Raw genomic sequence first — 23,074 nt, 5'->3', positions numbered from 1 at the left:
GTGACAATCTTTGATTGGCTACTTAGCCCGTCGCTCGAGAACTTAAGCCAATGAGGAGGCGCCTCGTAGCCCCGCCTCCCTAACGCTGAAGAGAGGTGGAGCCGGCAGGCGATTCCACCCCTCCCGCACCGCTTCTGCTAGCTACTGGATGAGCTCGCTGGGCCCCGCCCCATTCTCATGTCAATCTGTGTGAGAACCCCGCCCCTCCCGGCTCTGCGTGCGACCGTGGACCACCTCCCCATCTGTGGCTCCTCCCCAGAATGGCGTCACGACCTCATCTGCATATGAAGCCCCGCCCCTCTGTGCAGGACGTCACCGCGGACTGCAGGGGCCTGAGCCGCTGCCGTCGCCTCCGCTGACACGCAGCCCCACATCAGCGCACTGGGGGCCCTGTCACCGCCGCTGCCAAAAAAGTCGCTGCCGCTAGGGTCGCCGCCGCATCAGTGTAGGGCAAGGTGAGCTCCCGGACGGTCCGGTGCGCTCCCTCTCGGAGCACATACATAACCTTCATTTGACTGATGGGCTGGGGTAGGGGGACGAAGTTGGCCGGCGTTAAATGAAGGGAAGGATGCGGCGGTCGCGAGCCTGGGGAGGGGTAGGGCCCCGGCTTCCTCTACCTGCCCTATCCTCACCCCCCACCCCCATCCCTCCACCCCCGGCTCTGCGGCGGAGGGGGAGGGGAGACGAGACCAGTGCCTTGCGGGAAGCTGTGCGCGCGGGAGGCTCCGTGCGTGCGCGTGCGTGTGGTGTGCACACGCGTGTGCGCGCCCGCCTGTGCGGGCGGATCTGTGTGTACCCTTGCTTGTGTACCAGGGTATTCTCGTGTGACCCCTTGGAGGTCCCGATCCAAATTTGTGCGTGTTTCAGGCATGTGGAGGGAGACGCGTGGACTGTGCGTGTGCGTGCACAGCAATGTGCATATGTGCACGGAGATGCGTGCCCGTGTGGGTGACGTGTACTCGGCTGCACGGGTGGAGGACGCAGTGCGCACGGGTGGGTTTGCACATTTGTATATGCATGTCGATGAGCAGACAGGCTCTGTCCCGTGCACCGAGTGTGTTCGACGCTCAGATATGCACGAGCGTGTCCGAGTGTGTGCCCTGCTGTGTGCACGTGAGCGTGTGCACGCCCCGCTCCTATCACGTGATGTAGCTGTCTCAGCCCGAGCTCTCCCAGCCTGGGAGTCTGGGAGGAGGACTGCGGACACGCGTCCCTGTGGTACCGTACACGCGTGTGCACGTGCGCCCGCGTGGCTCAGTTCTGAGGAACATGAATGATTGATGGGGGGCGGGGCCGGCCGTAGTCACCCCTCCAGGCGCAGCTGTAGTGCTTAGGTTACAGCCGGACCTGGGGAACAGGCGTGCTGGAGGGGGCTGCAGGGGTGTCTCCATCCCCTGCGTTCTGAGGTTCTCCCCTGAAACCTCGGGCCTTTCAAGGTCATGGCCCGCCCTCTGCCGTGGGCTGCACCGTTACTACTGGGGCTCCTGATGGGATAAGGGTAACCTCCGTCCCTCTCTGGGAGCTCTCCATCCTGAGCCTGGGCTTGAGTGTTTGGGGGTGGAGGGAGACCCCTCACGCTCGTCTACGCTCCGCACCCCCAGATGGCATCCGCCACAGACTCTCGCTATGGGCAGAAGGAGTCCTCGGACCAGAACTTCGACTATATGTTCAAGATCCTCATCATCGGAAATAGCAGCGTGGGCAAGACGTCTTTCCTCTTCCGCTACGCAGACGACTCCTTCACGCCTGCCTTTGTCAGCACTGTAGGCATTGACTTCAAGGTCAAGACCATCTACCGAAACGATAAGAGGATCAAGCTGCAAATCTGGGTGGGTCCAGCTGGGGGGCTTCTGGCTTCATCACTCTCCCTCCCGAGAATAGCAGCCCCAGCTTTGCCTATTTCTTTCCTGTCTAGATTCATTCATTACACACTGGGCATTTATCAAGCACTTACTGTGTACAAGGGGCTAGAGGCACTGAAGAGAGTGCCCCTGTTCTTCCATCAGTGCCTAATCAGTGCTCTTCAGGGGTGGGGAAGGAGCAAATGCTGGGTCCTCTCCTGACCCTGACATCATCAGATGCATCATTTGCTTGGTGCCTCAGTTTCCCCGTGTTCAAGTTCCTCCATGTGTGTCTATATCAGGTTTCAGAGGGATCTTGACCCCCAACCTCATTCCCTGGGACAGGAGCAGGCTCCTCCGTCAGGGTCTTCTGGCCACTGTCCTCAACGCCCCTGAGGCCTGAGGATGCCTGCCAAATGCCAAGTCAGAACTGCTCGTTCCCTGCCCACAGTCCTTCCGCGGCTCCCACCTCACTCCGGGCAAAACCTGCACCCCTCCAGGCAGCCAGACCCTGCCTAGTCTGCCCCTGTTGTTACCCCATCTCATCTGTCTCCTTCCATCTCTGTCTCAGCCTCTTCATTGTTCCTCAAATGTACCAAATGCAGTCCCACTTCAGGGCATTTGCCCGGCTGTGCCTTCTGCCTGGACCGTCCTTCCTCTGATCCCCACATGGTTCCCTCCCTCATCCTTCAAGTTTAAAATTGAAGGCAGCCCACGCTGCCCATCCTTGTCGGGCTTTTTTCTCCTCAGTCCTCGCCACCCTCTGACGATACATTTTCTACCTTTTCACAGGTTTATTGTCTGTTTCCTGCACTGGATTGTCAGTTTCACAAGGGCAGTGATTTTGGTCCATTTTGTTTACAGCTGTGTCCCCAGTGCCCAGCACAGGGTGTGGCACAGGTACATGTGTGTTGAATGAATGAGGGAACGATTCTGTAGGTACCTTAGTATGACTGGGTACCACATTCCCAGTGCAGGCAGCCAGCTCACTCTCCCTGACCCACTGTGCCTCTGGGCAAGCCCCTGCTCCTTTGGGCCTCGAGGGCGCTGGACCTGACCATCTCAGAGTTCATACCCACTCTGAGGAGTTTCCGTGTGTGTCCTCTCTGACACCCTGTCTCTTCTTCCCCAGGACACGGCGGGGCAAGAGCGGTATCGGACCATCACGACAGCCTACTACCGGGGCGCCATGGGCTTCATCCTCATGTACGACATCACCAACGAGGAGTCCTTCAATGCGGTGCAGGACTGGTGAGCGTGCCCCCACCTGCTCACAGATGGTCTTCTGAGCTAGGCTTGGTGTAAAGCCTGGGGTACAGACAGAGATCAGGGAGCCCCAGCCGCTTGGCAGAAATGTAAATAACAATATTGGGGTCCCAGCCCTGCTATCAATCTATAATCATTAAAACAGTGTGGCATCAGCTCAAAATAATGGGAAGCAGGGTTTCAGGTGGAATAATGAAACTGTAAACATAAAGGAAAAAAAATCTGGGAGGGACAGAAAATATGAAGACAGTTTGCATAGGTTAGAGGATATAAACATTGACATTTTCTGACTAGAGTAATGATACATTTTGAGAAAATGTTTCAATTTGTTTAAGAGCGAGAATCCTTCTCTGGGGGTGGGGGGTATCTGGGAAGGATGGGAAAAGCTGCTTGAAAGAGGGACTCCCAAGAGCAGTGAACTGTGGGAGCAGACACCTGCAGAGTGTTCCTGGCAGGACAAAGACAGGGAGGAGGATCGAGCCTGCCTCCCTCAAGAATTAAAGAATTAATGGGAGGTGGGGGCTGGAGTGGGGGGAGGACGGGGGGAAGGGGGAGAGGGGGGCAGAGCCCAGATTCTCCAAGCCCTAACCCTCCTCTGTCACCACCTCCTCCAGGTCAACCCAGATCAAGACCTACTCATGGGACAATGCCCAGGTGCTGCTGGTGGGGAACAAGTGTGACATGGAGGATGAGCGGGTGGTGTCGTCGGAACGCGGTCGGCAGCTGGCTGACCACCTGGGTGAGTACCCAGCGAGGCTGGACACCCACAGGCTAGGAGAGGGACACTGAGGCCCTGAAAGGGGAGGAGACACACCCAAAGTCTCACAGCAAAGCCAGGATTCGAGTCCAGATGATTCATACTTTCTGCAAGCTGGCCTTGATCCAGGGGCCATTTGAGGTGAGTCTCTTTTTTTTTAAATTAATTTATTTTATTTATTTATTTTTGGCTGCATTGGGTCTTCACTGCTGTGCGTGGGCTTTCTCTAGTTGCGGCAAGTGGGGGCTACTCTTCGTTGGGGTGCACGGGCTTCTCATTGCAGTGGCTTCTCTTGCTACGGAGCACGGGCTCCAGGCACGCAGGCTTCAGTAGTTGTGGCACGCAGGCTCAGTAGTGGTGGCTCGCGGGCTCTAGAGCCCAGGCTCAGTAGTGGCGGTGCACGGGCTTAGTTGCTCCGCAGCATGTGGGATCTTCCCTGACCAGGGCTTGAACCCATGTCCCCTGCATTAGCAGGCGGATTCTTAACCACTGCGCCACCAGGGAAGCCCCTTGAGGTGAGTCTGATGGATGCTTAGGAGTTTGCTCTGCAGGAAGTTTCTGATTCATTCTGATACTCACTGCTCAGCCTTGTGCTGGGTGTTGCTGGGCCCCTGAGAGGCCTCCAGCTTTGTGAGAGAGGAAAGGACCTCAGCTGGGGGAGCCAGGCTCTGCCTGGCATAGGTAAGTCTTCCTGGAAGTGGGCCTTGGATCTGGTACTTAAAGAAAAAGGAGGTCTTTCAGACAGAAGAAACAGTGTGGGCAAAGGCCAGACGTGGGAAAGATCCTTTTGGCAAAGTTTTATGTGACTGCAACATGAGGGTCACTTGGAGGAAATATGGCTGATCTCACAGGGCCTGAAGCACAAGCTGAGGAGCCAGACTTTTCAGAGGGCAATAGGGAGCCATGGAGAGTGTGTGAGCAGGGGAAGGCCTGGGTCTGAATGTCAGATGCCGCCAGGGCCAGGCTGGATGGTGGAAGCAGGGAAGTGGGTCTTACCAGGGCTCTGGGGACAATGAGAGGGGATAGTTTTAGGGTGAAGAAAGGAGTGCAGGAAATAAAGGCTGACTCAGTCCAGTGTTGCTTCCCCAAGGGACCTGTCAGTGCCTTTAACATGCAGTTGGCACTGGAATCTCCAGGTGTTACCTGCGCTCAGAAAAGTGTCTCTGGGCATGGGGGAACCAGGGTTCTCACCCCTCCCTTCCCTGACCACAGGGTTCGAGTTCTTTGAGGCAAGCGCCAAGGACAACATTAATGTCAAGCAGACCTTTGAGCGGCTGGTGGATGTCATCTGCGAGAAGATGTCCGAATCACTGGACACAGCCGATCCTGCAGTCACGGGCACCAAGCAGGGCCCACAGCTCACGGACCAGCAGGCGCCCCCCCACCAGGATTGCGCCTGCTGAGAGCTGCCCCGCCCCATCCTGGCCCCGCCCTCTGGGCCTGAGCCAGGGCCCCTACTGGCCATGGGCGTGAGTCCCCTGCCCTGATTTAGCCCATCACCCTATTTATTATCGTAGCTATTTATTTATTTATTTATTGGAGATGTCCCCCAGGGGCTCGGGCACCCCACCTGCTCCGTGCCCCACCCTGTACATACAGACCTGTTCCCGCTCTGCAGTGGCGTGTCGTGGCCCCGTGAACTCACCACTCACCCTTCTCTCCAGACCCCACCTTTTTATAAATTCACCCCCATCAACAGTTATCAGTTTTTAAGTGGGGGCCGGATGACACCCCAGGGCAGTCTGGTTGCATGATGCAAGGTAGCCAGACCTGCCAGCCTCCTGGCTGTGACACGGTAGGTCCAGGTGACTGCAGGCATCTCGACGTGGACCACGGGGTGTGTCAGAGCCAGGAAATGGCCCGCCTGGCTCCTCGCCCCCAAGGTTGTACCTGTTTTTGAAGGGGGGTGGGGGCTGCTGTGGATATTCACCACCCTGGGACACCACCTCTCACCAGACCTGTTCTGATGTCATGAGTGTCAAACATGCCCCCCAGTCCCCCCAGGAGATGTCATGACAACACTACACACACCCAATAAAGTGAATGGACGACACAGTGTCCCTATGAGCGCCGGCCTGCCAGTGCTGGCTTTGCTCATCCACAAGATTTTCAATTACAAAGAGAATTTAATTCTCTGTACTTCCATAGTCCACGAACAGAGGATGAGACTGGAGGCTACACACCCCACCCAAGGCTCCAAATTCTGGGGGCCCTGCTCCAAGTGTATGGGCGATGTCCCCACCTTGGTCCCAGAGTCCAGCCCGCAGGAGTGTTGAGGGCTTGGTACTAGCTGGCTGGCTGAGGCCCAGTGCTGAGGGTGGAACATCTGTCACCAGTCACTTGAGGCTCTCCCAGAAGGGTTGGGGGATGACGGTCCATCTTCATGGTTGTGTTCCAGATGGAGAAACAGAGGCCCGGCAGTGGGCTTGGAAGGGGCAGCCCAACCGGATGCCTAGGAATCAGGGTGGGCCTAGGACGGGGCCCAGCAGTCCGTTCCCCTTCCTGCCCAGGCGGCTGGTCAGCTGAGGGTCAGTCTTGCCCTGGCTGGCATGTGGTGGCAGTGTGGGGCAGCTCAGTCTGCACAGTGCCCAGGGCCACACAGCCTGGGGGCGCTGGGGGGCCTGGGATCTGTCCACACAAGAGGATCTGGTTACAGGCATTTGTTCATCCCTCTGGGCTCCTCACTGAACCCTCCTCCACCCGTCAGGGCTGGGGTCAGCCTTGCCGGACAGATGCGGCAGGGACCTGGCCGAGGTCACATCAGACAGAAGATGTGGGCTTGGTCTTCACCCCGCTATTGATCAGCAACCCACCCACCCACCATGGGGTGCAGGTTGTCGCGGGCACAAGAGACCCGCACCCTGGAGCGTAGTTGTACTGCCACTTGGGGCTCACACATGTGGCCCCCCAGGAGTCCCCTGGGTACTTGGTCTGCCCACTGCGCTTACCCGGTATTTCAGATAGGAGAGGTATGTGTCCCAGCCCAGCGTCAGGCCGTTGATGTAGGTGACTCGGAACTGGGGGGGCACGAAGAGGAAGTTCACCAGCTGCGCAGCAGGCCACACGCACCAGTCAGTCTACGGGGAGGGGTGGAATGCAGTGAGAGGCGGGGCCGGGCGGGGCCGGGTGGCTGTGAGAGGTGGGGCTTTGAAAGGGGGTGCCTGTGAAAGGGAGAGGAGGGACAGATGCAAGGGGGCGGAGATGGAGGATAGGCGGGGCCTGGGAAGGCACGCCCACCTTGTAGAATTCCCAGAACTTGTCCCGCAGCTCCTGGCAGCTCTCGCCCAGGGTCTGGCCCTCCAGGCAGCCAAGGCCTAGGAAGGAAACCAAGAGATGAGAGTGTCAGAGGCTGGGGAGTACGGAGTACGACAGTAGAGCGGGTGGGGTAGGACCCCTGAGGAACAGTGTCTCAGGCAGAGGAAACAGGACATTTAAAAGCCTTGCAGTGGGAAGGGCAGCACAGCAGGGTGGCTAAACAACAGAACAAGTCAAGTCGGGGAGAAGTGAGAGGAGAGAGGTCTGTCGTGAATAATCGCGTACCCTGAGGGATGCGTACGCCACACACCCTTGTTGAGGCTGAGGCTAGTTTATTACCGGTCCTAGGATGCTTGTGCCCTGTCAACGTCAGTCTCAGCTCCCCTTCCTCCAGCCTCAGAGCCTTTGCATGGGCTGTTCCCCCTGCCTGCTGGCTCCTTCTTCAAGTCTCAGCTGAGTGTCTTCTCCTTTGGGACGTTCTCCCAACCACTGTCCAGGGCAGCCCCATCAGACACTGTCTTCATCCTTCCTACATTTAGCATCATTCTCTGTGATTCTGCCATTCACACTTGCCTCCACTGGGTCTGTCCTATCACCACCGTACCCCAGCCTTCAGGAGGTGCATCAGTAATGGGTCTCCACATCCTTAACACAAAGTTGGCTCTGTCCCTCCCGACCTACGAGGGGCAAAGCCCAAGCTCACGGGGCTCCTTACCCAAGAAGTACCAGACGCCCAGCATGGGAGAGGCCACCAGTTGGTCGACGAGGACCTTCCTGAGGACGTTTGGGAGGCCACGGAAGCCAGATGCAGGGAGCAGGCGGTCCAGCCAGAGGTACCAGTAGTGCAGGAAAGGGCCCATGCTGCAGCCCACAGCAAACATGCTCGCTGTGGGCGGTCCAAGAGTCAGGGGGTGCATGTTAGGCCAGCAAAGCCCCCAATTCACTCCCTCCCTAAGACCTGGGTAAGCCTGACACTCTCCCAGAGCCCAACCCATTACTAGCCCCACTGCCACGTACCATTCCAAGAGCTGCGTTTGCATTTTCTTCCCTCATTCCCTCACCACCGTGGCAGAGTGTTCTACCATCGCCCCGCTTTCCAGAGGAGGAAACAGAGGCACAGCGGGTAGGGAAGTGTGGGACCAGGGCGCGATCCTAGGCTGGCTGGGGCCAGACGCTGCGCCCTTGACTACCCCGGGTGCAGCATCCTGTGCCCAACGCTAGGTCTCTCAGTGCAAGAGAGAGGGAAGCGGACCAGGGGTTGGGCGGGGACCTGACCCTCAGGATGGGAGCGAACAGAAACCCCACGTATGATAGGGGATGAAGACCCCCGAGGGGGGAGGGGACAGAGATCAGCGAGGGGCTGTGTAGGGTGCACGCTGAGGTCAAGGGTCTTGCCAGGGACTGAGGTCACGGGTCATGGGTCACGGCACGCGGGTCCGGGTCACAGGTCTCCGAATTGAGGTTGGGGCCAAAGATCCTCTGGGGTCAAAGGCCAGCAGCACTCGCCCCCTCACCTGAGCGCCGCGTGTCAAACTTCTGGCCGGGCCGGGCGCGGATCTCCCAGGACTGGCGCGCTCCATCCCCGGCCGCCATGAGAGTGCCGCAGCCCAGCGTGTTGGTGACGAGCAACGCACGGCCTTGGAACAGGGGCTGCCCCGCGGCCCAAAGGCCGCGCAGCCAGCACCAGCCGCCGGACGCCATCGCCTGCCGGGACCTAGGAACCGGCACACCCGGCCGCCCTGCCCATGCCGGCCAATCTCCAGTCACCCCGCGTCCCGGATCCCCGCCTCGCGCCGTGCTACCCAATCGCACGCTGCCTTCGTGATTTGCATGCGTCCCCAAATCACTGCAGCCAATCGCCGACCGCTTGCCTCTTCACTTTGCCCGCCCCGAGAGGTATTAGCCAATCAAAAGTCGGTATCCCGTCTAGAGGCTAATTGCCGAACGAAGCCGCACACCGCCTTCCGCGCCTTACGGGCCAATCGCAAATGGGCTTCGCGTCACACCGGGCATGCCAATTGCCCGGTTCTAACCTCGTTTTCCCGCCCCAATCAGCTCTGGCCTATGGGTAACCGTCTCCACACCCTTATTTGCCTGCCCAGTACTGAACTGGCCAATCGGAGACCCTCGCTGACTATCGTTAGGCTAGCAAATCACTGACTGTCGTCCTGCGTCCCGCATTGAGATGGCCAATCGTGAACAACTCTACCGAGTTCTCTCTTGTAGTTGCCCTCCAGATTTCCAGATTCTCCCGAAATTCCTGAAAAGGGGATCGGACTGTGGCCATGACTACCGGGGCGGAAGTCCAATCCCGCAGAGACTCGAGAAAGTGGGGGCGGGGCTACAGTTCTGCGGCGCGCGCAGGCCGCTGGGATCCTTGTGTAGACGTTGACCTTGGTCCTGACGACTGCTGGGTATCTGACCTCAGTTCAAGAATAATATAATTAAAACGTTAGGCACTGTTCTGGGCACATGACGTGCGTTAAGACATTTCACAGCAACTTTGTGTTGCTGCAGGGACAGTTTTATCACCTTGTTATTTCCTGTGTTCCTGGAGGGGAAAATGTGAGTTTCAATGCAAATCTATGCGTTACCTACAGGAACAGGGTGTCGCAAACTGTAGCCTGTGGGCCAAATCCTGTCGGCGCCGGTTTTGGTGAGGCTCGCGAGCTAAGAATTCTCTTACCTTTTTTAATTGGTCGGTGAAAAAATCCAAATAATATTCTGGGACGTGTGAAAATTATATGAAATTCAAATTTCCGAATCCATAAATAAAGCTGTGTTGGAACACAGTCATGCCCATTTGTTTCTTTATTGTCTACTCTCATTACAATGAGCAGTTGCAACAAAGATTGTATGGTCTGCAAAAACTAAACTATTTACTATTTGACTCTTTACAAAAAAATTTTTTTTCCTCTTTGTTAGAGGACACCCTTCAGGGTTTTCTGATTTTGATTCCATGGGAGATATTTTATAAACCCTGTGGTTATAACTGATAACAGGGAAAAATAATTCTTCCCTATAGACATGCAAATGAATTCTGCTGAGTGGAGAGATGCCCACCCCCCATTTTTTTGCCTTCATTTGCACATTCATTTTACTGTGCTTGTTTTGTCTTGTTGTTTGGTTCTTCTTTGAAATGGGTTTAACGCCTGACCAGTTAGTTCCCTTTATTAACAACGAGTTAACAATTTTTAACACATGCTCATTTTTATTTCTGTATGAGAGTCGTGATTTTTACCTTTTTTGGGAAAATTATCCTTCAACACTTCCTACTGCTGTCAAGTAACTCAGTCTGGTATTCCAGGTTCCAGATTTTACTGCATTTTTGTGGAAAACCTCCAAAATGGTTAAAAGAGAGGGAAAAGTCAAATTATGATTCACAAAACAGAGTCAGGTCAACTTTTTCAGCAGAGAAGTGCATTTCATGGTGGCTGAAGCCCTGGCAACTCCAAGAGGTAAGAGAATCTCGCTGATTCTCTATTTTTCTCATCTGTGTTTTCCTCTCTCTAGATAGGTGCCTTGTTTTTGATGTTTTTATGATGGGTAATGTCACCAGCATTAGAGGCATCAGGGACTGGGAATTTGGCTTTATGGTCTGACCATTTGGCAATCTCTATCAATGGATTACTGGTTTACTGGCTGAAAAGCAGTGGAGAATCCATTAAGAATTGAGTGCCCACCAGGAGGAACAGCTTTTGACGTCTAGACCTGTGATTTTGGGTGTTTCTGTTGAAGGAGTTTTCAGAACATGCCACCGCAAAATATGCTGCTCTGGCAGATTGATTATTTTGAGTTAAAGGCATTAGTAAGACTGCAAGATGCAAGAAGGGCTCTTGGTCTTTCCTTTTTCTTACTGAAAGCAGGAAATAAAATTCCCATGGCAAAGGTGCCCTCCCTCTACTGGGAGGAAGAAACCCTCTTATCCCCAGAGACAGGGAGTCAAAGCTGAGAGAAATCTGTACAAACAGGTCTTGTTGAAGTAACTTTTATCTTCCTTTAGTCTCCCCCATGTATTTTAGTTGCTTTTCTGCAGTTGACACTGTGTTCAACCTAGTAAATAACAAGTCTTTGGGTCTTCATTTTTCTTGCGAAGACTCCCACGTACATGTAGATAAACTTTTTATGCTTTTCCCCTGTTAATCTGTCTTGTGTGTCAGTCTCAGCCAGAGACTTGTGTGCCGAGAGCTTGGCTTGGCTTTCTGTCTGCTAGGCCATGCTGGTTTTGGTCCTACATGTCCAACCATCAGGTGAGAGCCCTGAGAATATGTAGATGGCCAGAAAGAAATGTGGGTTGCACCCCATTTGTGGCTAGGGTCCTACCGACTGCTGGACCACTGTTGCCAGCCTCTGAGGGGAATTGTCTAAGTCTTTCTCTCTTTTGCCCATCTTTGGGAGTGGCTGTGGAACTTGAGAGAGCTGCCTTTTTTGCACCCTCTTTGGGGACCCCTCTATGGTTTAGTCATAGAAGGCTGATTGGTTTTGGTTTTGAATCACTTGGTATGCTTTTGGTTAAAAAAAAAAAAAAAGGGAGTTCAATACTGCCGGGAAAATTTACTGTTTGTCTGGGCTGAAACCTGATGATAAGATATTGAAAGGATTTTTTTTTTTAAAAGGAACTCTATGTCAGAAATTGACTTTATTGGAGACATTCAGAGCCTGACTAGAACTATTTTCAAGGCCTTCTTCTTTCCTAAGCTAAAATGGAACTATGTACTCAGAGGGCTATTTGGAAATACACCGGCAAGAAAAAAAGTTTAAAAAGGCTTCTTCACAAATATTAGTAACTTGATCCATCTGCCAGAAACACACTTTGGATCCAAATTTTTTTTTTCTTCAATAATGAGTTTAAAATTCTTGTACCTGTCTCATGGCTAAAATTTAAAAATAAAAGTTATAAGATCTCTGCTTCTGTCTCTAGGTTTATGTTTGTCTATATACATGTGATATTCTTCTACCTCTGGGAAGTATTGCTAAAAATTAACTTGTAAAAGAGCTCTATTTAATTGGCTTAAAAAAAAGTGCTTATGTAAGTTGATTAGTCAAACAGTCTCTACTAGATGTTTAGATTATAAAACTGTAAATTCAAACTAAGAACAAAACAGACAATAAAAGTTAATTGCTTGGGCTTCCCTGGTGGCGCAGTGGTTGAGAGTCCGCCTGCCAATGCAGGGGACACGGGTTCGTGCCCCCGTCTGGGAAAATCCCACATGCCGCAGAGTGGCTGGGCCCGTGAGCTATGGTCGCTGAGCGTGCGCGTCCAGAGCCTGTGCTCCGCAACGGGAGAGGCCAAAACAGTGAGAGGCCCGCGTACCACAAAAAAAAAAAAAAAAAAAAAGTTAATTGCTTGATGTATATCAAGCACAATAGTAAATTTTAAAATAAAGGAGGTCATATATTTAACTTTTTACATTCTTCTGTGATTTTTGATACTTGCTTGGTTTATCAACAAGAAAAATAACAAGATTATGGCTAGCTATTTAATGACTCATGAAATTTTCATGAATAATTTAAGCATAATTGTTAAAAACAAGTTAAGTAATAAATGTAAATAGGATAAAAGTTTATAAGTGAACTTCTCAACAATAATTTTGTTTTATAATGTCTCCTTAAAAATAGTTTCTAGGGCTTCCCTGGTGGTGCAGTGGATAAGAACCTGCCTGCCAATGCAGGGGACATGGGTTCCATCCCTGGTCCAGGAAGATCCCACATGCCACGGAGCAACTAAGCCCGTGCTCCACAACTACTGAGTCTGCGCTCTAAGGCCCGTGCTCCGCAGCAAGAGAAGCTACCGCAATGAGAAGCCCGTGCACCGCAGCGAAGAGTAGCCCCTGCTCGCCACAACTAGAGAAAGCCTGCGTGCAGCCACGAAGACCCAACACAGCCAAAAATAAATAAATTAAAAAAAAAATGATTCAGGGCTTCCCTGGTGGCGCAGTGGTTGAGAGTCCGCCTCCCGATGCAGGGGACACGGGTTTGTGCCCCGGTCTGGGAGGATCCCACATGCCGCGGAACGGCTGGGCACGTGAGCCATGGCTGCTGAGCCTGCGTGTCCGGAGCCTGTGCTCCGCAACGGGAGAGGCCACAACAGTGAGAGGCCTGTGTACCGCAAAAAAAAAAAAAAAAAAAGTTTCCAGAATCATTTTGGAAACTTGAAACCTTATACTAAGTTAAGTGAAATGGTGGATATTCATTGAATATGTAGATAATTTTCAAATATGAGAAAATACTGAAATATTAATCACTAAACATAAGTTTATCTCGTTGGCTTCTTAATTTTTACAAAGGGACTAGTGATGTTTCCGTTAGTAAACACGTCCTTTGCCACATCAAAAAATTGTATTATAAGGAAGCATATGCCTCTAGAAATTATGAAATGATGTATTCATAAATTTGCTAATCTACTATAGAATGTTGGTATGGCTACAGGCAGTTTACAATTGCTTGCTTCCTAGTTTTCACTGGAACTTAGGGTTATGAATTATAATCAATGTAAGTAAATGAAACTGCTAGGAATAATAAAGGTACAGGAAAAAAAACTCTGTATGTGAAGTGTGCACGGAAAATAAGATGTGTTTCTGCAGGAAAGAGTATGAGGTATGAAGGATGCGCTCTTTTTTTTTTAATTAACAAGTATTTAATGTAATTTATTTATGTTTGGCTGCGTTGGGTCTTCGTTGCTGCGCGGGCTTTCTCTAGTTGCGGCGAGCGGGGACTACTCTTCGTTGCGGTGCGCGGGCTTCTCATTGTGGTGGCTTCTCGTTGTGGAGCACAGGCTCTAGGCGCGTGGGCTTCAGTAGTTGTGGCACACAGGCTCAGTAGTTGTGGCAGTCGGGCTTAGTTGCTCCACGGCATGTGATATCTTCCTGGACCAGTGATTGAACCCTTGTCCCCTGCATAGGCAGGCGGATTCTTAACCACTGAGCCACCAGGGAAGTCCAGGGATGCGTTCTTAGGAAGGAAAAAGAAGAGTAATTTTGTCCTTGTTTAAGGGTATTTAGTGATTGTCTCAAAATACAAAAGAGGAAAATAAAGGAGAAAAACCTAAATGGATTTAGAAAGTTGGAGAGGGAGAAAGAGGAAATCTTATCTTGTGTGGTCAAATTGGCAAAAATTAAATGGATTATTATAAGAATTTAAAAAATGAGCTTTATTTAAAATTGTTTTTATTGAAATATAGTTGATTTACAATGTTGCATTAGTTGCAGGTGTACAGCAAAGTGATTCTGTTATACATACATATATACCTATCTATTCCTTTTTAAATTCTTTTTCATTATAGGTTATTACAAGATATTGAGTATAGTTCCCTGTGCCATACAGTAGGTCCTTGTTGGTTATCAACAATGAGCTTTAATATCAATAATGTGACTATGCAAAACTAGAATTTGACTTTCTTTCTCTGTTAAAAGAATAACATTTTCTTGGATTATTGTAAGAGATTTTTCTTTACCTGTTAAGTAATTCATATAGAAAACAAAGATTCTGTTTTATCAAAATGTTGTCTTTATCAAGTCTCTAATTAGGAAAACTGAGTCGTCTCAAAATTAAAAGAGCTGGAGCTTTTTCTTTTATTATGTTACTGTATTTGCCTGTCACATCTTTTATTGTCACTTTGGTTAAATAGGTAACTAAGTGTTGTTTCATTTAACTTAGTGTTAATTTAACCTAGTGTTCAATTTAACCTAGTGTTCAAATCTTTGACATTCTGGACAAACTTCCCAAAATCAAATTCTAAATTTTATTTCCCCTACACCGTGTTTCCTCTTGAACCATGGTTGGAATTTTAGATTTGGAGCCACTAAACTCTGTCTGCATACCTATTGGTCTGTAATTCAGAAGGCTTTTACTTCTCATTATGTTTTGTTGTATTTTTCTACACCAGGAGGTGTGAGAGGCAGGATTCTAAGATATGGCCCCAAGATTTCTGCCTCAGATGTACACCAGTACATCCTCCTCAAGTGTAGGTAGAACTTGTGAATATGATAAAATGCAAATATGACGTTATGTTGTATTGTAGAAGGGATTTTTTAAAAACTTATTTTACTGAAGTATAGTTGATTTACAGTGTTGTGTTAATTTTTAGAAGGGATTTTGTAGGCATAAGTACCCTAGTCAGTTAATTAAAAAGGAGCTTGGGGCTTCCCTAGTGGCGCAGTGGTTGAGAGTCCGCCTGCCGATGCAGGGAACACGGGTTCGTGCCCCGGTCCGGGAAGATCCCACATGCCGCGGAGCGGCTGGGCCCGTGAGCCATGGCCTCGGAGCCTGTGCTCCGCAGTGGGAGAGGCCACAACAGTGAGAGGCCTACGTACCACAAAAAAAAAAAAAAAAAAAAAAAATTGTTTAAAAAAAGGAGCTTGGTTAGTGCCCTCACTGTGATGCATTTCTTTTTTTTTAATTGAAGTATAGTTGTATAATATGATATGTTATAGGTATACAATATAGTGATTCACAACTTTTAAAGGTTATACTCCATTTGTAGTTATTATAAAATATTGGTGGGACTTCCCTGGCAGCTCAGTGGATAAGACTCCCCGCTCCCAATGCAGGGGGCCTGGGTTCGATCCTTGGTTAGGGAACTAGATCCCACATGCATGCCACAACTAAGAGTTTGCGTGCCACAACTAAGGAGCCCGCCTGCCACAACTAAGACCTGGTGCTACCAAATAAATAAGTATTTTTTTTTAAAAGATTGGGCTTCCCTGGTGGCACAGTGGTTAAGAATCCGCCTACCAATGCAGGTGACACGGGTTCGAGCCCTGGTCCGGGAAGATCCCACATGCCACGAAACAGCTAAGCCGATGCGCCATAACTACTGAGCCTGTGCTCTACAGCCCGCGAGCCACAACTACTGAGCCTGCATGCCACAACTACTGAAGCCCGCGCGCCTAGAGCCCGTGCTCTGCAACAAGGGAAGCCACCGCAATGAGAAGCCTGCGCACCGCAACGAAGGGTAGCCTCCGCTCGCCACAACCAGAGAAAAGCCCACGTGCAGCAACAAAGACCCAACGCAGCCAAAAATAAAATAAATAAAATACAATTAAAAAGAATATTGGCTATAGTCCCCGTGTTGTAGAATATATCCTTGTAGCTTATTTTATACCTAACAGTCTCTACCTCTTAATCCCCTACCCCTATATTGCCCCTCTCCCCTCCCCCTCCCCACTGGTAACCACTAGCTTCTTCTCTATATCTGTGAGGTCTGCTTTTTTTTTTTTTAACATCTTTATTGGAGAATAATTGCTTTACAATTGTATGTCAGTTTCTGCTTCATAACAAAGTGAATCGGTTATACATACACATATATCCCTATATCCCCTCCCTCTTGCGTCTCCCTCCCACCCTCCCTATCCCACCCCTCTAGGTGGTCACAAAGCACCGAGCTGATCTCCCTGTGCTATGTGGCTGCTTCCTACTAGCTATCTATTTTACATTTGGTAGTGTCTATATGTCCATGCCACTCTGCTTCTTTTTTGTTACATTCAGTAGTTGGTTGTATTTTTTAGCTCTGTGATACATTTCTTTAAAAAAATTTTTTTTTAGTATTTATTTATTTATTTTATTTTTGGCTGCGTTTGGGTCTTAGTTGCAGCTCGTGGGATCTTTCGTTGTGGTGTGTGGGCTCGAGAGAGCGTGGGCTCAGTAGTTGTGGTGCGCGGGCTTAGTTGCCCTGCAGCATGTGGGATCTTAGTTCCCCGACCAGGGATCGAACTCCCATCCCCTGAATTGGAAGGCAGATTCTTAAGCACTGGACCACCAGGGAAGTCCCTGTGATACAATTCTATTTGGCGAATTCCTGAAGGTGCATTGGCTGATGTTAGGGAACCACAGGACAGCATTATCAATCCTAATTCCAGTTACTCGTTCAAGTGTGAACTTGGCCACGATCCCACCACATTGCGTTTAGTCATCCCCTCAGGCTCCTCTGGTCTGTGATTCTTTCTGGGTTTTTTCTTGTTTTTCATGACCTTGACACTTTTGAAGAGGACCAGTGGGACATTTTGTAGAATGTCCCTCCATCTTGGTTCGGGTGCTGTTTCTTGTGGTTAGACTGGGGTTCTGGGTTTTTGGGGAGAATCCCACAGAGGTGGTGTCCTCCTTGCGTCAGATGGTGCGTGTGATATCACATGATTTACCCCAGTGCCTCTAACTCGGGTCACATGATGTTAACCAGGGTCACGTGAGGCTCAGCTGGCTCACGTGATTAAGGGACGTCTGCCAGGTGTTTCTACTCCACTGTCAGGTTACCATTTCTCCCTTTCCCTACTCTTTGGAATTGAGTTCCAAAATCCAGTCCACTCTCAGGGCTAGAGTGTTGGGGGGGGTGGAATTAAGCTCCACCTCCTGGAAGACAGACTGTTTCCAGATACAGTTTCACCAGCCAGTTTCAAGAAACTAAGTTGGACTTTTGGGAGCCAGTGCTTACAAAACCCTCACGGGAAAACTGGCTTGTCCCTGGCTTGAGGGTCAGCCCTACAGGTCCAGCCTGGCCAACCAAGATCCTTGCCATACTTTGGGGACATCAAAGAAGAGAGAAATTCACCAAAAGGCACAGATGAAACTGCAGGTGAAACTCGAGTTGTTATCTCCAGTTAACAAATGATAGAGGCTTTTAGAAGTCCACCCTGAGATTCCTTACAGAAACTTCCAGTAAAGCAAACTGAACACCTGCTGCACCTGTGTAAAATAATCAGGGCAAATCCCATGAAACCTGTCAAGGAAGGACTTTCTTTGAGATTTTATTTTTTTATTTATTTTAATTTTTTGGCTGAGTTGGATCTTCGTTGCTGCGCGTGGGGTTTCTCTAGTTGTGGAGAGCGGGGGCTACTCTTCGCTGCGGTACGCCGTCTTCTCATTGTGGTGGCTTCTCTTGTTGACGATCACGGGCTCTAGGGCATGTGGGCTTCAGTAGTTGTGGCTCGCGGGCTCTAGAGCACAGGCTCAGTAGTTGTGGTGCACGGGCTTAGTTGCTCTGCGGCATGTGCGATCTTCCCGGACCAGGGCTCGAACCCGTGTCCCCTGCATTGGCAGGCAGATTCCCACTGCGCCACCAGGGAAGTCCCTCAGCCTGCCATTCTAACTCCTGATTTTGCTGCTGTCTGGGCCTTTTTACACTGGTTCCCCTTCCCTGAAACGCCATGATTCCCCCCCAGTGAACATATTCTTTCAAACTCCCCAGACAAGGTCCCTGCCCCATCCTCTGGCCTTGCCTGGCTCCAGTTACCATTCTCTGGCTTAACCCATAACACCCAATGTGAGGCAACAGAAAAGGGGAGCTAGGGATGTTTGTTGAATTAATAAATACATTTTCTGCCCAATGAACTCCTAGTCACCCTTCAAAACACCAGTCCCAATGTCCCTCCTCCCTATGCAGAACGTTCACTCCTCCTCTGGGTTCTCTAGTGCTGGTGCCTCCCCCTCTAGCCCATCCCTGCCCCCATGGGACTAGGAATGTCTGTCTGGCTCTGTGACAGGGGGCTTCTCAGGGATTCCAGCACTGTGCAGATCCAGGAAAAGGAGATTTGCTGACTTATCAAATGAACCACAACATCCAGAAGTGTTTATTGAACTAGTTTCAGTGTAGCACCGTTCTCAGTGGGGCGAGATTCTTGATCTCAGGGCAGAATTTTGAGTCTCGGCTTCGTGGAATGTGTAGAAGTTATCTGGATGATAAGTAGTGGCTGCTGAGTCAGGGATCAAAAAATGAGGGCAGGTGGGATCTTGTTCTTCCTGCATCAGTTCCCTCCCAGGGCACCGGCCATCACTTGAAGCAGACTTCCTTGTGGGAGCTGGCTATGAGTTGGCAGACATCCGGCTTCTTGCCCTGGAGGAGATGGCCACGAGTTGGGGTCCTGAAAGGAGACCCTGCCCCCACCAGCTGAGTCCCTCTGCTCCCTGTCTAGCTTACCTGGTACAACTGGCAGACGAGGTGTAAGAGCTGGTCCTTCTCTTTCATGGGTTTCTGCACAAGCAAGACAGGAGGTCATAAGTCCCACCTGCCCCAACCGACCCGTGCTCGGCCCAGAAGGGGCTGCAAATGGCCCCAAGTCTGGCCCCTGCCTCCTGCCTCCCAGCCCAGGGGTCACATCCATCAACCCAGTCCCTGCCTGGGGGATGACCTGAGAGCTGCAAGAGTTCTTACCCCATTGACGACGACCCAGGGCACATACTCGTGGGGTGGCTGCAGAGCGTCCGTGAGCTGGGCATTGATGTGCAAGAGCTGCATGCCACGGTCCCCTGTGGCACACTCCATGATGGAGTCAGGGGACACCTCTGGAGCATAGATCTGCAGGCACTGAGGGCAGAGGGGGAGCTGGCCGGCTGGGGTATTGTCTCAGCTTCCTCCCTGTTATCTCCCCAACGGTCCTCCCACTAGCACCACCCCCCAACCCAAGCCAAGCTTTTGTTTCCTCACTAGCAACAGGAGACAGTTGGGTTCACAGGGACGCAGCAATACCCATAAACAATGGGTGCTTAATACATGCCTGAGTGGAGGCCCCCAAGGCAGGGGCTCAGGCTGCTCCTGTCTCCCATAAGACCAGACCCGCAGCCCGAGCCCTATAGTGTTTTATTTTCCTGAGAGCATCGTACTTGCTCTTCCCTCTGCCAGGAGCACTTTTCCTTCCCCTTCCCCTGAGTCTCCTGAGTGTCCCCTCATCCTTTGCACTCCATACTATGACTCTGCAGGGCCTGGAGGTGTCTCAGGGTGGCTCAGGTCTCTTGGGTAGCCCAGATGTTTGATAAATGAATAAACAATCAGGGCAGATGAGTCACTCCTTTGGGAGTTCTTTTTCATAACCCCCCAGGGAGTTAAGTGGGCCTGTCCTGTCATCTCCTTACCCCAGAGAAGGGTCACCATCTGTGTCCCTGCACATTCCTGTTTGTCCGAGCCCAGCTCGGAGCCATCTTGTCCAGGAAGCCCTCCCTGATCTACCCACGACCCCAGAAGATCTTCGTTCTCTTGATTCAGAGATCGAGGCTTCGAGAGGGGAGGCTGTTTTCCTGGGGCTGCACGGAGAGTGGTAGTCGTGGCCAGCACTTGAACCTGGGTCTGTCTGGATGCAGGAAGGCCAGGGCCCTCCGACCCAGGCTGAGTGAGGGGCATTGCTCACCGGCTTCAGATTTTTCTCCATGTCATCCATTTCCTCTAGGCAGACAATGGTCAGGAAGGCCGCGCTCTTTTCCAGCTGGTCCAACAGGCAGGCCTGGTGGGCGGGGGCGGGGGGGGACAGGCAAGGATGTGAGGGTGGCCCAGAGCACCCCAAGACCACTCCGGGAATAACCACGAGTGTCCACTAATGAAGCGGAGAATGAAGACGTGATTAAGTGGAGGCGCACAGGCAAGGGACGGAGCTGGTTGCAGTCCATCCCTTGTGAGCCTTGATTCCATTTTCCTTATGGTGGGCAGTCTCCCCAGCCTCGTGCCCCCCCCACCCCCGGGAACTCTGGGTGCTGCTCACCTCCACCTTGTTAAGCTTGCACTCCTGCTCGCCGTGCTGGCACGTGAACTCCCACCTGCCGCTGATGTTCTGTTCCTGAAAAGCAGTGGGGTGAGTGCTGGCTGCCCCCCCGACCCCCTTCCCCTGGCCACGGGCCTCAGTTTCACCTGTACCCACGCACATGAGCGTTTCCGTAGGGCACCAGCGTGACATTGAGGATTTCCCAGACCATCAGCCACGTCGGGTAGAGCTCGCGGATCAGGAAGTACCGGCAGCCGGGGCACAGTGACTCATAGTAGAGGCTCACGTTGATGGGCGGAGGGTCAGACTTCCAGAGGGGCGCCTGCAGGCACAGCTCACCGGCCTGCATGGAAGGGAGGGATGTGATTCAAATGCAGCTCTGCTTGGTTCTCTTGCAGGAAGGGAGCTGCAAACAGTAGGTGCTCTATCTCACACTCCTTCCAGACCTTGCCAGGTGGAATCCTGACTCTGAGGCTTTATGGCATTCCTAAATATTCCTAAATGTCAGTCTGTCTGCAGAATGGATGTGACAAAGATTTGCAAACAGTAGGCAGTTAATGAATGCACAAGTCTTGCTTTCTTCCTCCAGGTGACGTGAAACTCCTCACCCAGGGGACGCCATGCAGTAAGAATTCAAGGCATGCACATTTCTGGTCTCTGCCGCAATCCTGCCTTCTCATGAGGCATACCACTAAGGCAGGCTCATTCGTTTCCACTTCATCCCTAGAGCCTTGGCCCTGAGCTGAGCAAGGCCCTACATACCCGCTTGACTCATTTATTCTTCCTCTCAACGGGCCCACTGAACCCCTCCCAAGGCTACTGCAGAGGCGGCGCCTAATAGGTGTTGACTTCCGACTACAGCTGAGGGGTGGCGGGCGGTCGCGTCTGTGAGCGAGTCGTTCAGCGTCCAGGGCATCTGCTTGCTCCGCACCAGGAGCACGCGAGCTCTTCCCCGGCCGAAATGCACCCAATAAGGAGCCCCTAATAAATGCGGTGGCCACGCGCAAGCCGCGTAGCTAGTCTGGGCTTCCCCTGGCCTAAAAGAGGAGACTCTGATTCCTGCTCCAGATGTACACAGTAGGTGCTCAATGCACCCTGGGGGGGCGGGGGGAGTTGCGGGGGGATGGGGTGGGGGGACAGCTGAGCGACTCAGACTCCAGTTAGGGAACGGAAAGGGAAAGGAAAGTATGGCCAAAGTGTCAGGATTGAAGCGGGGGTGGGGGGTGGGGCGGCCGGCACCGACCCGGGCAGCGTCCCCTCCGGACCCCGGTCATCCCCGTCGAAGTCTGGGGTGCGGGAGGAGCCGCGCGCACCTCGCCCGGGCGCTGGTCCCCGCCGGCCCGACCGCCGCGTCGCCTTCTCTACCTCGCAGGGGGCCGCCCCCTCGGGGAGTATTTCCAGCGGGGACGCCCGCGCCGCAGCGGCGACCTCCAGCAGCAGCAGCAGGAGAGGCAGGAACGGCAGGAGAGGCGACGAGGCCATCACAGTGGGGGCGAAAGTGCGACGGCGGGAGCAGCGTTCCGGGGAAGAAGCCGCCTTTAACCAGGCGGTGGCCCAGCCCCCAGGCCGGACCCGCCTCCCGGTGCACACGCCTCTCGGGGGCCGGGGCTGACGTCTCCAGGGATCTCTACTTTCTCTCTCTCTCTGGGTCTTTCTTTCCACCCCGACCCCACCCTCATCCCACCGCCCGCCAGGTTCTGGGCCCCCAATCCCCTGGACAACGGGCTGCCCTTCGATCTTCCCCGACACTTCCCTGTAATCAGCCCCGTCCAGCCCTGTGAGGTTGGGGCTTTAGCACCTTGGGCGGAGGATAGGCGGGGGCTTAGAGACAGAGACACGGAGAGACCAAGAGATAGGAGGGTCTCTATGGGTCCACGGATCCCTCTGGGGGCCGCCAGGGTGCTCCAGGCCCCTGGTCCTAGCCCGGGAACCCCGCCTCCCCATCCCATGCTCTGGTGAGGTGATCCCTGGCCTGGGAGCGGGCAGCAGCTGAGCAGCCCGGGCCCTTTCCCCTAGCCTGGCCCGGGCCCCCCTCATTCTCAACCTCCACCCCCTCCCCCTCTCAGGCTCCAGAGCCCAGACCCTCCAGATCCACCAGCATGGTCCCGTGGGGCTGACTCAGGCTTGGCCACAGCTGGGCCAGAAAGCAGAAGCCAGAGCAGGGAGGGGCTCACTTCTCTTGGCTCCCTCACCCCTGGCTGGGGACTGGGGAGAGAAAAAAGCTGGTGTTCCTTCTTTCCACCGTCCAAAGGCTTGAGGAGGGGGCCACCCCTGTCCTCAGCCAGCGCCCTTGTCAGAAGAGGCCCGGGTTGGAGCAGTCATTACCTGAAGCCTGTACTCTGTACATGGAGTAGGGGTGGGGGATTGGCCCCGTAGGACCCAAACCCACAGGAATCAGCTCTGGGACGGTGTGGGCATCTCAAGAGATGAAGCCTCAACTCATTCTGTAAAACGGGAGAAGTGAGGTTTGGGGAATAAAGCTACCATAGAGGGCT

At 52.4% G+C, this 23,074-nt stretch overlaps 3 protein-coding genes across 6 annotated transcripts; 1 reads left to right on the top strand and 2 right to left on the bottom strand.

The window, feature by feature from the left end:
- The first annotated feature begins 313 nt into the window (after positions 1 to 313).
- RAB3A (RAB3A, member RAS oncogene family) lies at positions 314 to 15,800 on the top strand. 4 transcript variants are annotated; one of them, XR_012331051.1, is made up of 7 exons: positions 314 to 455; positions 1,602 to 1,829; positions 2,974 to 3,092; positions 3,722 to 3,846; positions 5,077 to 9,684; positions 10,427 to 10,577; positions 12,739 to 15,800. XR_012331051.1 is itself a non-coding variant. In XM_033853947.2 (5 exons), the coding sequence occupies exons 2-5, from the start codon at positions 1,602 to 1,604 to the stop codon at positions 5,265 to 5,267; spliced, it is 663 nt and encodes a 220-aa protein (XP_033709838.1). In that variant the 5' UTR covers positions 314 to 455; the 3' UTR covers positions 5,268 to 12,027. The 4 variants fall into 4 exon arrangements, 1 of the variants encoding a protein (XP_033709838.1); XR_012331052.1 differs by lacking the exon at positions 10,427 to 10,577; XR_012331050.1 differs by having other exon boundaries at positions 5,077 to 10,577.
- MPV17L2 (MPV17 mitochondrial inner membrane protein like 2) lies at positions 5,971 to 8,878 on the bottom strand. Its single transcript, XM_004329304.3, has 5 exons — positions 8,634 to 8,878; positions 7,835 to 8,005; positions 7,102 to 7,178; positions 6,813 to 6,941; positions 5,971 to 6,492 (listed from the first exon to the last, which is right to left on the bottom strand). The coding sequence occupies exons 1-5, from the start codon at positions 8,818 to 8,820 to the stop codon at positions 6,394 to 6,396; spliced, it is 663 nt and encodes a 220-aa protein (XP_004329352.1). The 5' UTR covers positions 8,821 to 8,878; the 3' UTR covers positions 5,971 to 6,393.
- Positions 15,801 to 18,649: 2,849 nt separating the features above from the next.
- On the bottom strand, positions 18,650 to 22,173 carry IFI30 (IFI30 lysosomal thiol reductase). The gene is made up of 7 exons (XM_033853946.2): positions 21,945 to 22,173; positions 20,740 to 20,922; positions 20,580 to 20,654; positions 20,232 to 20,324; positions 19,262 to 19,414; positions 19,028 to 19,081; positions 18,650 to 18,943 (listed from the first exon to the last, which is right to left on the bottom strand). The coding sequence occupies exons 1-7, from the start codon at positions 22,059 to 22,061 to the stop codon at positions 18,881 to 18,883; spliced, it is 738 nt and encodes a 245-aa protein (XP_033709837.1). The 5' UTR covers positions 22,062 to 22,173; the 3' UTR covers positions 18,650 to 18,880.
- Positions 22,174 to 23,074: the final 901 nt, after the last annotated feature.

The sequence above is a fragment of the Tursiops truncatus genome, chromosome 3 (genome assembly GCF_011762595.2).
Source record: "Tursiops truncatus isolate mTurTru1 chromosome 3, mTurTru1.mat.Y, whole genome shotgun sequence".
In the NCBI taxonomy this organism is placed as follows: Eukaryota; Metazoa; Chordata; class Mammalia; order Artiodactyla; family Delphinidae; genus Tursiops; species Tursiops truncatus.
Note: the sequence above shows the minus strand (reverse complement) of the source record. Positions and strands in the feature narration are given on the sequence as shown.